Below are 14,589 nucleotides of genomic sequence, written 5' to 3' on the forward strand. Positions count from 1 at the left end.
TGCCTCCTAGAATTCCTAGTTCCCTTCAAGACTGAGACTGAGCAACACCTTTTACATGAAACCTTTTATGATTCCTGTAATTGTTGGTGTCCCCCTAAATTAACTTGTATTTATTTTATATATCCTTACATATGTATATGGTATTTCCCTCTATAGAAGAAAACTTTATATATACTTTACTTTAATTCTGATATTTATCAAAGGCATATTGTATTTGTTCATTATTTTTCTTTTTTTGTACTACTTTTATGTTATCTTATTTGGTCTTTGGGACATCTCTGTGAATTAGATAGGGTGAGTCTTATTGTTGTCATTTTAGAGATGAGAAAAATGTAGCATAAAGAACTTCAGTGACATATATTCAAAATCTGGGATACTGGATCTAGAGGAGACCTTTTAGACATCTCTAGGAATTTGGAATAGATGATCCTCAAGGTCTCCTGTAATGAGAAAGCTCTATAAATCAGAGATCTAGAAGAGTCAAAGACTTCTAACCTGTGTTCATGTAACTATTTAATATAAGAGCTGGGACTGGAACCCAGACTGAGTTACTGACAAAATAGAATCCAAAAATCCTAGGACCTCCTTGCTTTAAAAACAAAATGATCTCTATTCCCTCTACAGATTATAAGGTCCTGGAAACAAATTTTTGTCTTTGTATCCTTTTGGTGCCTGGCTTAATGAATGTCTGTTGATTAATAGCCTATCCAAAGGCAAGGCAATGAAGTCATGTTTCTTATAAGAAAATAACATAATTAAATGTCACCATTTATTATGAAAGAAACAAAGGAAAACTCTGGCACACTGGATGGATCTTCTATGGAGGAATTACGGGGAAGTTCTAAACAAACACTACATGGGATGAGAAAGTATAGATGGGATGTGATCTGTAATGGAGCATTGAGACCACAGCTTCTTCAAAGTGTGGAGGTACCACTATTCCAGAGATTTTCCACAAAAGCTTTACTTTAACAAAGGCTTTTGTATTTGATTTAATTCAATTAAAAACATTCATTAAATGCTTCCTATAGGAAAGGCAGAAATGCAAATTTCCTATTTTCAGGGAGCTGACCCTTTTACTGGAGGATACAAACAAACAAACAATAAGCCAATATCAGAGAAGATAAGGAGAGAGAGAAAGAAAGAGAGAGTGCTTATACCAGGGTTAAAGCAAGGACTTCCTGGAGAGGTGTGTAGCACATGAGATCAACCTTGAAAGAAGCTGGATGTCAGTAGCAGCTGTCACTAATGCAGCTCTGGCTGGAAAGGCTCCAGAAAAGGGATCTACATTCATTATCCGAAGACCTGCCTCACTCAGATGCTCATTATCTATAGACTGGCACCAGATAGTAAACTTTTTCCCAGCCATTTCAACTCCCCGAGATGTTCTTGGAGTATGGACAGGCTGTGACTGACGTAAGTTGAAAATGGACTTACACTCATAAAACCAATCATCCTGAAAGTACTGAAGTAATTATGCAGGTGTGCTTTGCTTTGAATAAGTTTAATATGCAAAAATTTGGCGTTACGTATTCATTTACCAAAGGCCTGTTCTTTATTTCTATTTTTTTACACTATTTTTACAATATTATCTCATTTGGTCCTTGAAATAGGCAGGTCAATGTCTCCATTTTACAGAAAAGAAAACTATAGTAAAGAGTTTCAGTGACATATATGGTCACATGGTTTAGAATCACAGGATGCTGAAGTTAGGAGAAACCCTTACAAATCTCCATGAGTTTGAAAAAGATATTTCAGCTAGGAAATTCTATCATTTTACACATGAAACACTGTTTGACCCTGGAGAAGTCACTTAACTCTGTTTATCTCAGTTTCCTCATCTACAAAATGAACTAGAGGAAGAAAAACCAGCCACTTCAGCATCTTTGCCAAGAATCCCTAAATGGGGTCATGAAGGATTTGTCACAACCAAATCAACTCAACAAAATGTATGAGAGCAGTCAAATGACTTGCCCAAGGTCATATAACTATTAATATTAGACCTGAGTTAATGAGAGAAGAGACTTCAAAAATGATCTCTTTAGTCTTAATACAGTGCTTGTTGATTTATCAACAAAAGGATCCACAAGCAAATGCCTTAGAATAACCATCTTCCCTACTAAAATGTGCTTTACTTAAATAAGATTGATACAAAAGGTTTTTTTCTTCTTTCTCAAAAATATTTTATTTTTCCAATTACATAAAAATATAAAATCTTAGACATTTCAGTCAAAGACTTTATGCTTAAAAAACACTACATCTTTCACTCATCTTAGTTTGAATAAAATGTGTTATGCTAATTTTAATGATTATCCCTACTATCCAACTATTAGGATTAGAACTAGGAAGTAGGGAATATTCTCTTTTGAGGCTATTTAGTTCCAGAACCATATGCCCTATACTCCCATAGTCTTTTTCCCCCAACTTCTAAAATCTTATGCTACTTTAAAGTTCTCATCTTCCCCTAGATTGAGCATATAGGATACACAACTTTTAAGGAACAAGCATAAAATGAGGCAAACTCTTTGCTAAAGAGAAAAGTGGCATCCTAAACAAAAGTCATGCAATACAAAAAAATACATTTTAGATAATTGTTTCAGGCCTCATGTCTCCACATGCATCTTTTAAGGAACAATGGATTAACAATGATAATCGTACTTAGTAGTATTTTAAGATCCTGTTGTTCAGTTGTGTCTTTGTGACTCTATTTGAGGTTCTCTTGGCAAAGATACTGGAGAGATTTGTCATTCCCTTCTTCAGCTCATTTTACAAATAAGGAAACTGAAGCAAACATGGTAAAGTGACTTGCCCAGTATCACATCATTAATAAGTGTCAGAGGCTAGACTTGAACTCAGGTCTTCTGACTTCAGGCCCAATACTTTCTCCAGTGGGTCATTTAGCTGTTCTCTTTGAGGAAATTACAGTTGGCTCATTTGACCCTTACAATGACTAAATGAGGTAGGTATAGTACACCTTGATAAACGAAATGAGACTCAGAATAGAGAAAATCTCTTACCCACAGACACAGAAAGACAATAAGAATTAGACAATTCAAAGTTTGCAGAGTGTTTTAGCATATATTATTTCATTTGATCCTCACAACAAATCTGTGATATTAGAAGTATTATCCCCATTTTATAGATTGTGGTCACACAGCTAGTTAAGAACCAGAAGTGATATTGAAAATTAGATATTTCCTGATTCTATGTCCAACATTATTTTCTTAAATACTACATTGAATCTCTGGGTTGAGTTCTATTTCTTCTTCCTTACTCTTCTTTTGGTGGCAGAAAAAACCCAAAGTAGAAGAAGGGAAGGAGGAGGAAGAAGTACAGGAGGAGGACAATGAAGAATAAAAATGATGACAAAAATGGATAACCTATTCCCAAATAATTAAGCATTGATAAATGACTATCTTTAAGGAGAAAAAAAGGTTAGTGAAACTATTTATATGAAAAATACCTATTTGATCATCTTTCCATTTTGAAACATTAAATATTCATGTTTGTATCTGTCCCCATTTTCCCAAGTATGGCAGGTTCTGGCATGGTTCTCCCCAAATGAATATCTTTTATATTCTCACAGTAAGGACTCATATTCCTGGCCCTTTCATTCACAGGAATAGCCTGGTGATCTTAGACAAGTCACTTTGGCTCTCAAGGGCTCATATACCTAATTTGTAAAAAGGGGATAATAATGGATCTCTTAAGATCTGGATCTGAGATATATGAAAGACAATTCAAATTAGGGTGAAATGAGAATCACAAAAAACAGTTTTGGGTGAGAAGGGAACTGAAAGATTACCTAGCCCAATCACTACACTATCATTCATTGTTGGCTCTGCATTGGGAATTATATTGAGCACAACATGAGCACGTTCAGAAAATGAGAAAAATGGAGCCAACAAAAGCCACTGATTTTATTTTCCTAGCTTTCCTATTTCTTCCAAGGCCGCTTTATAAACCTTGGAGTCATTCCTATTGTCCCTCACCAGTTAGAGATTATCAATTGTCAAAGTTTACCAATTCTAAGTGCATAATCTCCATTCCAATCCATTGCTTCTCACCACTATTATTCCAGCCAGCAATACAACTTGAGTGAACTGTTGCAATAGTCTTGGAACTGATCTCTACTTCTCTCTCTCAACCACCCACTGTCTTCTGCTCAAAATGACCATTTCTCTGATCCTTGCAGCTGCTCATGCCTTCCCCTCAATATTAGTTTGTATTTACTTACTTTGTATATGTGTGTGTGTGTGTATATGTGTGTGTGTGTGTATATATATATATGTATGTGTGTGTGTGTGTGTGTGTGTGTGTATTATATATGTTTTACCTGCTTATAGAATATAAGCTTCTTGAGAGCAGAAAGTGTTTCATATCAGGGATGGGGGTTATATGCCTAGTGTTTATCCCATAATGTCTGGAACTAATAGGTGCATAATAAGTGCTTTTGAGTTGATTAGTTAGTTCTTACTTAGTTTCTTGCCATCTACTACATATGCAGGTAATGTGAAACATGACATATCTAGATTACCCAGCATGTTTGCATACACTTCTATAGCTGGACCATGGACCAACTATCTTTTTCAGTACATTGAAAAGAATGATAGGAAGTAGTGTGTCTAAGTGGAATTTAATGGATTTAGAGTTTGGAAACGGGTCCAGAATGGCTGCAGAACTGCACTGACCCCTGCCTTGATTTTCAGGTAGAACCAGAGCCTGGTCATCTGCTGCCTTGCCACCTGTGTCCTTCCACACTGCCCATCCATCCAAGTGCAGAGGCAATCCTAACCCTCCTCCTGTGGGGTACTTCCTACAGGGGAATAATCCACTCAGTCTGAGTTTAGCCTTGTTGCAGAGCTGGTGAATGAAAGTGATAACCAAAACTAACCTCTGCAGGACCCCTACGCTGGTCTAAGCCATATCTGCTTCCTGTTGAAGGGCTGATAATCAAATCAATATATACATTGCTTCAGGACAAAAAAAAAGCAAAAAGCAATTTCTATAGTTCAACTTGTCATTCTGACTTCTAAATTGCCTAGATTGAAGATTCTTTTCTGACCCACACTACCAGTTCTTTCCTACTCCTTCATGTTGGCTCCATCCCTCTAATCCCTATCCCTCTCTTCCATTGCCTTATGGATCCCCTATTCTATTGTTAACAATCTGCTCTGCATATTAGATATTACTCCTATCCTCCGGAAATCACTTTAGATGAATTTTGTTTGCACTTATAGAAGCACATGTTGTTCCCCTCCCCAAAAAACAGTAAGCTCAATGAGGGCAGGCTTTCTTTTATGATCCCAGAGCCTCGCACAGAGCACTGGGTGCTCAATAACTACTCCTGGGACAGAACAAAATTTCAAGTCCTGATGCTGCCAATAATTTGGGCAAGTCCTTCCCAGTCCTTTGAGTTTCAATTTCCTCACCTGTGAATGGATTCAATTGAATTATATGATCTCTAAGATCATTTCCATCTCAAAAAATCTAAATAACAAGAATTCCTTATTACTGTTCATTGGTTAAGAAAAAACCACATTATAATAATAAAGCTTTATAGTTTATTTTCAATAAGTTTTTTTCATGATTTAAAACTTTGAAATACTGAACTTACCCATATAAATAGGGGTTCCACAAGTTGCCTGCAACATGGCTTCACATCCGCCCTCTTTTTGCACCGCTAAACCAAAATCAGTCACCTAGAAGAAGAAACTCAAGAGTATCAAGGCGCAGGATTGCCAGGCAGGTCTGTTTCCAACTGGAAAAATCCAGTGGTAGAAATTCAGAGCTCAGATTACAATGGAGCAGGGCTCTTTTTGGAAGGCCTTCCTGTAACTCCATCAAGTTAATAAGTTAATAAGGAGCACTGACCACACATACATTGCTCTTAATTCAATTAGGCAAACATTTATTTAGCACTAAATGTAATACACTTAATTCAGAAAAGAAACAAGAGCCCCTGTCCTAAAAAAAAAAAAAAAAAAACAAAAAAAACAAACAAACAAAAAAAAACCTTATGAGTCAGTAAGGGAAATAAAAAAAACATTTACAGGTTTACCCTGTCTAGCACTAATCTGTTTCAAAAATACATGACTTTTAATTAATGAAACAACTGTCATGGGGAATATTTAGAGCCATACCAATAGTATTATGAATAGGTTATATATGTGTGTGTGTTTGTGTACATATACATCTGACTACAGAATAAGAGTTGTCAGAGCTTCCCTGGTCTTCCCCAGTTAGGACCCCTAGCTACTAGTATACCCAGAATCTGCCAATCTTCCTTTTCACATCCAAGTATGCCCGCATATGTAAAGCCTGAAGACCAAAACCACAAATATGGCTATGTGTGTATACATATATTTATTTGTATTTATATATGTGCGTATTCATATATAAATATGAATGAAACATTCCCCGATGTCAAAAAGCTTATGCAACATGCCCATATATTATTACATATAAAGCATTTCTAAGATAAATACAGGATAATTATGTAGGTGAAATATGGCAGAAGAAAGGGGGAAAGATCAGGAATGGCTTCATTTAAAAAGTGGTGTTTGAGCTGGATTTTTGACATAAATGAGATAGTTTAAGAGGAAGGAGTGAAGTGGGAGTAGATTCCAGGAATGGAAGTGAAAAGAGAGAGAAACAAGAAGATGACTAGTCTGGTTAGATCCAAGAAGTAAAGAAAAGGAGAATGATGCTCAACAAGATGGAAAAAGGTATGTTGTGGCAGGTAGTGAAGAGGGTTAAAAACCAAATAGAGGAGTTTATGTGGGTACTGAAAGTAACAAGGAAGACACTGTAGAGTTTACTGAGAAGGGGAATGGCGTGATCAGACCCACACTTTAGGAAAATCACTTTGGCATCTGTGTCTGGACTAATAAGAGACTTGAGGCAAGATAACCATTAGAAAGATCTTGTAATAGTCTAGTTGTGAGTTGATAAAGACTTTAACTAGGTTGATGACCATGTGAGTAGAGAGAAGAGCACAGATTTGAGAAACAATGCTAGGTCAACTTACTGGAAATAAGAGAAAAGAGCTGAAGAGAATGGGGAGAATGGAAGTCTAAATGACTAAACAATAAACATGAAAGAGGTGTGGGGTTTGGTAGAAACATAATGAATTCAGCTTTAGTCAAATTGAGTTCGAGATGCCTCTGAGATACCCAGTTGAAAATGCCTAATAAGCAATGGGAAATTCAGGATTAGAGTTTAAGAGACTAAGACATGATATAGATTTAGGAATTATCTGTATAAAAATGAGAATTGAACCCATAGGGACTGATGAGGTCACCTGGGAAGGAGAATACTCTTAGTTATGAGCATGATACAGATGATGAGCTAACAAAGGAAACTGAAGAGGGAAGAGGAGAGAGAGAAAGAAAGGAAAAAAGGAGGGTCAGAGAAGAAAATCAGAGATGATGATGGAAATGACATTTAATGGCACACTCTAAAAGGACAGTGTGTGGTCAGGAGTAGAAAATACTCCAGAGTTGAGGAAGAATGAAGATTAAGAAAAGACAATCAGAGTGAACAATTAGGAGACCACTGGTAACTTCTGAGGGAGCACTTTCAATTGAAGGGTTGGATGGTTAAGTGATATAGTGGGAAGCTAGAATGCAGGGCTTTGACAAGCAGACAAAAAGGAGTAAACAGGGTAAACATAGGCAGCTTTTGGAATTTTTTTAAGCATGGGGAAAGCTTGTCCCTATTTTGTAAGCATCTGAAAAAGAAGACTAGGAAGAAGATTTTATATCAAAGAAAGGGAATGCCAGTGGGAGTAATAAGAAGACTCCCATCTTTTGATTCTAAAGCAGGGCAAAGTTGGGAATGATGTCATGGGGTTTTGAGATTTAGCTAAGAAAAAGCAGTTCATGGTGATTGTTTTAGGTACAACTGGTGACTGGGAGAGGCAGATGATAGATTCAGAAGGAGAAAGGCTGGAAGATAAAGACAATCCTTAGTTATTAAGAAAATAGAGGAGAGAGACTGGACCTATATTTCACAGAAGGAACCTCAGGTGAAGAAACTCCCTTTACCAAGCAGGTCAGGACCTTTGCTGCAGCTAAGAAGCCTTATAGAATTGTCTAAAGATTAATTAAAGATTAAATTACTTGCTCAGGGTCATGTTTGAGATCTACCTGGCTCTGAAGTTAACATTCTGAGATACACTACATTATGGTTGTCTCTTCTTGAATGAATTAAAAGAAACTGGGATTTTGTGACATTAAGAAACATGTTAATAATGTATTAATAGCATTACTGAAAAATTTTATTATTTATGGAAACTTTATTTGGAGTATTCCTGCATACAAATAACTACAAGGTAGAAAATGGTAAATACAAAGGAGAGACTAAACAAAGACATTTTAAGAAGGAAAGACCAATTTGGGGAAGGCTTCACAGAGTTGGTGGTGCCTAAGTTGGATTTTTGAAGGAATAGATTTGCTTTTTAAAATTAAAAAATTAATTTTTTTCAGTTCACAAAAATGGGCTTTTCTCCCCCATTCATCTCCCCATTAGTAAAAGAAAAAAAAATAAAATCCTGGTAACAAATATGCTTACTTAGGCAAAAACAATCCTTCATGATCCATGTCCAAAAACTGTTGTCCATCATATCTCTGTTGGGAGGTGGGTAGCATGCTTCATTATTAGTCCTTTGGTATCAAGGCTGGTCATTGTGCTGATCAGAGTTTTTAAGGTTTTTAATGTTGTTTTTTTATAATATTGCTATTATTGTACTAAATATATTATTTTCCTTGATTTGCTCACTTCAATCTGCATCAGTTTTTTCATCAAAAATTTTCCCAGTTTTCACTGAAACCATTCTTTTCATCGTTTCTTCCTGTATAGTGGTATTCCATTATATTGATATACTATAATTTGTTCAGTCATTCTCCAATTGCTGGGCACCATGAAAGATTTCAATAGGTGGAAATAGAAAGATATCTATCCTAAGTGTGAAGAATGGTTTGAAAAAAGGAGATGGGAAATTGTCGTAAAAGAATGATAAACAATCAGTAGTCTAGTTTGGTTGGAGCATGGAGAATTTACAGGAGAGGAGTATTTGATAAGACTGGAGAGGTAAGTTGGAAACAGATTGTTGAAGTCACTGAATGCTGGATTACGGAGTATGTATCTTCTTCAAGTAGCAATGGTATAACCAATGAAAGTTTTTGACCAAAAATTACTCATGCTCAGAACTACGTATTATAAAGCTATTTTGGTAGATGAATGCAGAATGGATTGATGTTGGGAGAGACTAACAGTAGGGAAACCAGTTATGAAACTACAATAGTTCAAATGGGAGATGATGAGGGCTTAAGGGTTCACCTTTAAATTTGCTCCTCTTCTGTGTAGAAGGGGAAGAATTCTGCAGGAAATTGGATGGACATTCACATTAAAAGCCCTAAAAAGTATAGACATAGATGGGTCTTTCTTTAATATAATTAAAAGCACATAATTAAAACAAAGACTAGATATTGTTTCCAGTGTCAAAACACTAGAAGCTTTCCTAGCACAAACACAGATAAAGTAAAGGTACTCTCTGTCCCGATGATCATTTTATAGTTTTAAACATATTAGCAATGAGGCATTAAATGACTGCTATAAATTTCCTTTTCCTTACTGTAGATTCCCACAGTACCCACTCCCATAATCTTCTTACATAAGGTCTTAACATACATTGTTGATAAAAATCAGGATAATTTGCCATCTCCTTCTATATTCATTTCACAATTCTTTGGTTTTATCTCTATAGCCTCATTTATTTCTTGGAAGGGCTACATATACTTTTCTTTCACTTCCTCTATTCTAAACTTAATTTAATCAGGCTTTTGACATCATCATTTAACTGAAACTTCTTTCTCTAACATTACCAATGTGCTTCTAATCACCAAATCAAAGCTTCTCTTCTCAACATCTATCCTTGACTTTTCTGTACCATTTGGCACCACTGACAATTCTATCTTCCTGCATACTCTCTCTTCTAGATTTCTGTGACACAATTCTCACTTTAATCTTTTCCTACCTTTATGACTGATACTTTTCAACCCCCTTTGCATGATCAGTATTCATATTCCATATTCTCACTATGAATGAAGTTACAATTCTTTTCTAGTTACCTTCTCATCCCTTTCTATATGAATCAACAATGGGTTCAATTATCATCTCTACATCAATTATTCTCAAAACTATATAAAAGAGTAATCTTTTCCCAAAACTTTCAGTGGTGAATCATTAACTGCTTATTGGTCTTTCCAAAATGGGTGTCTCAAGGGCATCTCAATAGTATAAAACCAAATTTGCAATCTTTCCTCCAAACACCCTTTCCCCTATCTTTTATTGAGAGCATCACTGTCTTTAATGTCATCCAGGATAAACAGCCTCAGTATTATTTCAACTGTACTCTTCTTCATCCCACATTTCCAAAATGGTCCAAAATCATGTCAATTCTATTTCCAAAATGTCTCTCACATGTGTTTGTCCCCTTCTCTCTACCCACATAGCCCCTATCCTAGTTTAGGTGACTATCAGTTCATTAGGCATCTCATCTAGATTGCCTGAATCTTTTAATTAGCTTTCTTGGCTCAAGTTTCTTCCTATTCTAATTCATCCAAATGCCATATAGCTACCCAGATGATGATCCTGAAATATTGTCCCAATCATACTTTTCTAGTCAATAAATTCCACTAACTCCTTACTTCCTCTAAGTTCAAATTCCTCATTGTCATTTAACCTCTTCACATGCTAGCCCTGTCTAATCTTTTTAGATTTGTTAGAGAGTATTCTCTTTGCCCACTCTACAGTAATTTTCTTCAAGACTCAGCTGAAGGACTACCTTCTGCATGAGATCCTTCCAGATCCCTAGATGCAAGGTTTGTTTCCTCTCTTTCCCTGTATCTACTCCCCATTACTTTGTATTTGTTTTGTGTGTAAATATATGTGTATATTTTTGTCAACTTTTAATAAATGAGACTCTATCTTTTATTTAATTTAACTCCCTGGATCTACAAAAGGGCTCAGAAGCCAGTCAGACTTCCAAGATCTTTAAAATTTAAAACAAATTAGTTTGTTGATTTTTACAGTGTAAAACATAGCAGATTTTGTCATATTTATTCCTAAAATTCTACTATGCTTCTATTACTTTAAAAGGATATCAAAACAAAGCCAGTTATCTTTCCATGTATGCATGAATATTACTACTTTATTGTCATTGTGAACCATAATTTGTTTATCATTTCTTTTCTTCATTCTTATTTCTCTTTATTTTTACAACATAAAAATGTAAGTAATATATCATTAAAATACAAAAAGCAAATTAATGAAAAGTTATGCTCATGCAAATCAATGAAAAGTTATGCCCATGCAAATCAACAATGCTGGAAGTCAATTGTAATTACACTGACTTCTTCATGCAGTGCTATATACATTTAAAATAAAAAATTCCCCTTTGGGTTTGGACTCTAGGTTGGATTCCAGTGTTAAAAATCATGAGTAGAAAAGCCAGTGTGCTCACTGAATATACAACCAAAAACTTTGGGTGTTCTGGTGATTGAGTTACTTTGTTAATTAGCAGCAATGGACAAAAAAATGATTGTGAATATTTAGGAAAAAAATCACAAAGTACATATGGTTTCATCAAGAATAGGTCATGTCACTATAATGTTCACACAATTTGAATCAGATTTTCCACTACTAAGCATCTTTTCCAAGGACAGAAAAAAAAGTTGATATACACAAAATATTTATAACTAAAAAGCTAGGAATGAAGTAGTTATCTATCAGTTGAAGAATGGCTAAACAAACAGTGATACATTAATGTAATAAATTATTACTGTACCATAAAAATAATAAATATGAATAATACAGAAAAATATGGGAAACAATATGCACAATGATTACAATATTATAAACAGAAAGAACAAAAATATACAACTGAATACTATGTATTTACATAGTAAATACTAATTCTGGTCCTAAGAAAAAGGTGAGACTATTCATCTCCCTTCCTTGAAGAGTTGAGGCAATATGGGTGGACAAAAGCATACATACTATAAGATTCAGTTGATTTGTTGGTTAGTTTTGCTAAACTGTTTTTTTTTCCATTATGAGTGATATTTCCCTTAGAAAGGGAAAGGGGTCAGTTATAGTTATATGAAGGTTATAGTTATATAAAGGTTATAGCTATTAATAAAGAAATTTAAAAACAAAAGATATTACTCATAATTAAAATTTTAAAGGATCTGTCATACCACAGTAATTTTGATTATCTTCTTTAGAGAGTATTTAGACTGGCAAAGTATTTTGAGAAAGTCTCTTATACTATTCTTATGAACCAGATAGAGAGATGTGTACTAAACAACAATATAGCTAAGTAGTACCAAAGTGGGGTGTATGGACTGTTCCAAAAATCTAGCACCTCTGGTATGAGGGATTGCTGAGCCCTTTTCAGGATTGGCCTCTAATTTTTAGTGTCCATCTAATGGACCCAATTCTCACTTGTGGCTTTAAGAAACTGTAGCAATTGCAGTGGTCAGTCCTTGGTAAACCATCTCCAAAGGCTGAGAGTAATCAACAGATCTCAAACGTATATCTACCCTAAGCATGTGAAGGAAGATTTCCCCAGCAGAATGGGTGAATGGGAAAAATTTGTTCCAATAAACATGCAGTGGCTGTGGTGCTATGGAGAGCTTAGATCTTGGTCAGATATGGAAGACTCCAAGGTCATCCACCCAGGACCACGGGCAGTCATCTTGACTTTTGTCCTGCCTCTGGACTTGGATGACTCAGAAAGAGAGAATGTGCAACTTTCTTTGTGCAACTCTACCTCATTTAAAGCTAATTCATGCACAAGTGAAAATATTACCCATGATGTCATTGTTCCTCTTTGAAAATGAAGGACAAAAACAAATAGCTAAGTGAACTGGAATTAATTGAATGGCCAAACCCAAAGGAGTTTGGGTCAACTTCGAATATGGTCTCTCTGTGCTTAACTCTGTATAATAACTTTAGCCACGATAAAGTTAGAAATGACGTGGTTATCATTTTTATGTATAGCACAAAATTAGGAGGAATCAGTAACACATTAGAAACAAGATCAGAATCCAATAAAAAATCAGCAGGCCAGAATGCAGTTAGATGCAATATAATAGAACTAAGCATAAAGTGTCATGGCAGAGAGTTGTGAGACTGCCAAATTCAGGAAAAGAAGGTTCAAGACCAGCCCAATACATTTCAGTTGTGTGAGGATGGGCAGATCACTTTAATCTCTCAGTGCCCCAGGCAGCTCTTTAAAACAAGATGTAGGACATTTGCTGAGCTGTACTGGTAGAGGAAGTTTTCACACCAGCAATAATCAACACAGATGAAATTACAGGTCTAAAATAATAACAACAATAAAAATCTTATGTTTGGGTTCAAAAAAATCAACTTTGTAAGTATGAGATGGGGGTGGCGGGTACTCAGCTATTCTATCTCAAAAAACCTGTTATTTTTACAATATTAGAACAGGTCAAATGGATTTTATACATAAATTGCTTTGCTAAACTTTCAATGTCATATAACATTAGCTATTAATATTATAGACTCAATGTGAGTACAAGGCACAAAAAAAGCCATGCAGTCTTAGACTGTATTTATCAAAGCTTAATGTTCAGGACCAGGAAGCTGATAGCCCTTCTGATCTGCCCTGGTCAGACCACATAGGGAGTCTTGTGTTCTATTCTGGTTATCACATTTTAGGGAAGAATTGATCAAATAAAAAGCAGTCAGAAGAACAAGACCAAGGTAGTAAAAAGCCTCAATATCATGCCATATGAAGACTGGATGAAAGAACTGAGAGTGAATGTTAATCTAGAGAAAAGGAGACTTGGGGTGTGTGGGGGGAGAGAGGGGTATGGTGAGGGTAGACAGCATAATAGCTTTCTTCAAGTTGGAGAGCAGTCATATTGAAGAGGAATTAAACTTGTTTGGTTAACCCCAAGATAGGTGAATTAGGAACAATTGATAGGTGTTGCAAAGGTGACTTTAGGATTCACATTAAAAAAAAAAACTTTCTAACAATTAAAGTTATACAAAAGTGAGGTGTACTGTTTAAAGAGGTATTGAGTTCCTCTTCACAGAAGGTCTTCAAGCAGAAACTTGACTATTTATCCAGCTTGTATTAATGGGATTTTGTTCAGGATCAAGGTATCTTAGATGGCCTTCGTGATTCCTTCCAATTATAAGATTCTGTAACTTTTGTAAATAAAAGTGCTATTACAGAGAACAGTTAGATGGTGCCATAATACATAATGTTCTCAATCTGAAGTCAGGAAGACTCCTTTTCCTTAGTTCAAATCTGACCTCAGACTTCACTTTATTTACTTCAGTTTACTCATCTGTAAAATGAGCTAGAGAAGAAAATGGCAAACTACTCCATTATCTTCACCAAGAAGAGTCAAATATAACTGAACAGCAGGTTACAGAAGTCATCTTATCTCATTGTTAATCCAATCCCCTTATTTCAGAGACAGGAAAAATATGACCCAAGGTAACTGAGCCAGCAGGATTAGCATCCTGATAATCCAATGTTCTTTC

The 14,589-nt window shown here is 35.5% G+C and overlaps 1 protein-coding gene across 5 annotated transcripts in view; it reads right to left on the reverse strand.

Annotated features, from left to right (window-relative positions):
- The window catches only part of STK33 (serine/threonine kinase 33), a 243,098-nt gene that overhangs the window by 46,005 nt on the left and 182,504 nt on the right, over positions 1-14,589 (reverse strand). For all 5 annotated transcript variants that reach the window (XM_051964325.1, XM_051964326.1, XM_051964322.1 and 2 more), the window contains one exon: positions 5,618-5,702. In XM_051964325.1, coding sequence (XP_051820285.1) covers positions 5,618-5,702 — 85 coding nt within the window. The remainder of the gene's footprint in view (positions 1-5,617; positions 5,703-14,589) is intronic.

The sequence above is a fragment of the Antechinus flavipes genome, chromosome 6, assembly GCF_016432865.1.
Source record: "Antechinus flavipes isolate AdamAnt ecotype Samford, QLD, Australia chromosome 6, AdamAnt_v2, whole genome shotgun sequence".
Classification (NCBI taxonomy): domain Eukaryota; kingdom Metazoa; phylum Chordata; class Mammalia; order Dasyuromorphia; family Dasyuridae; genus Antechinus; species Antechinus flavipes.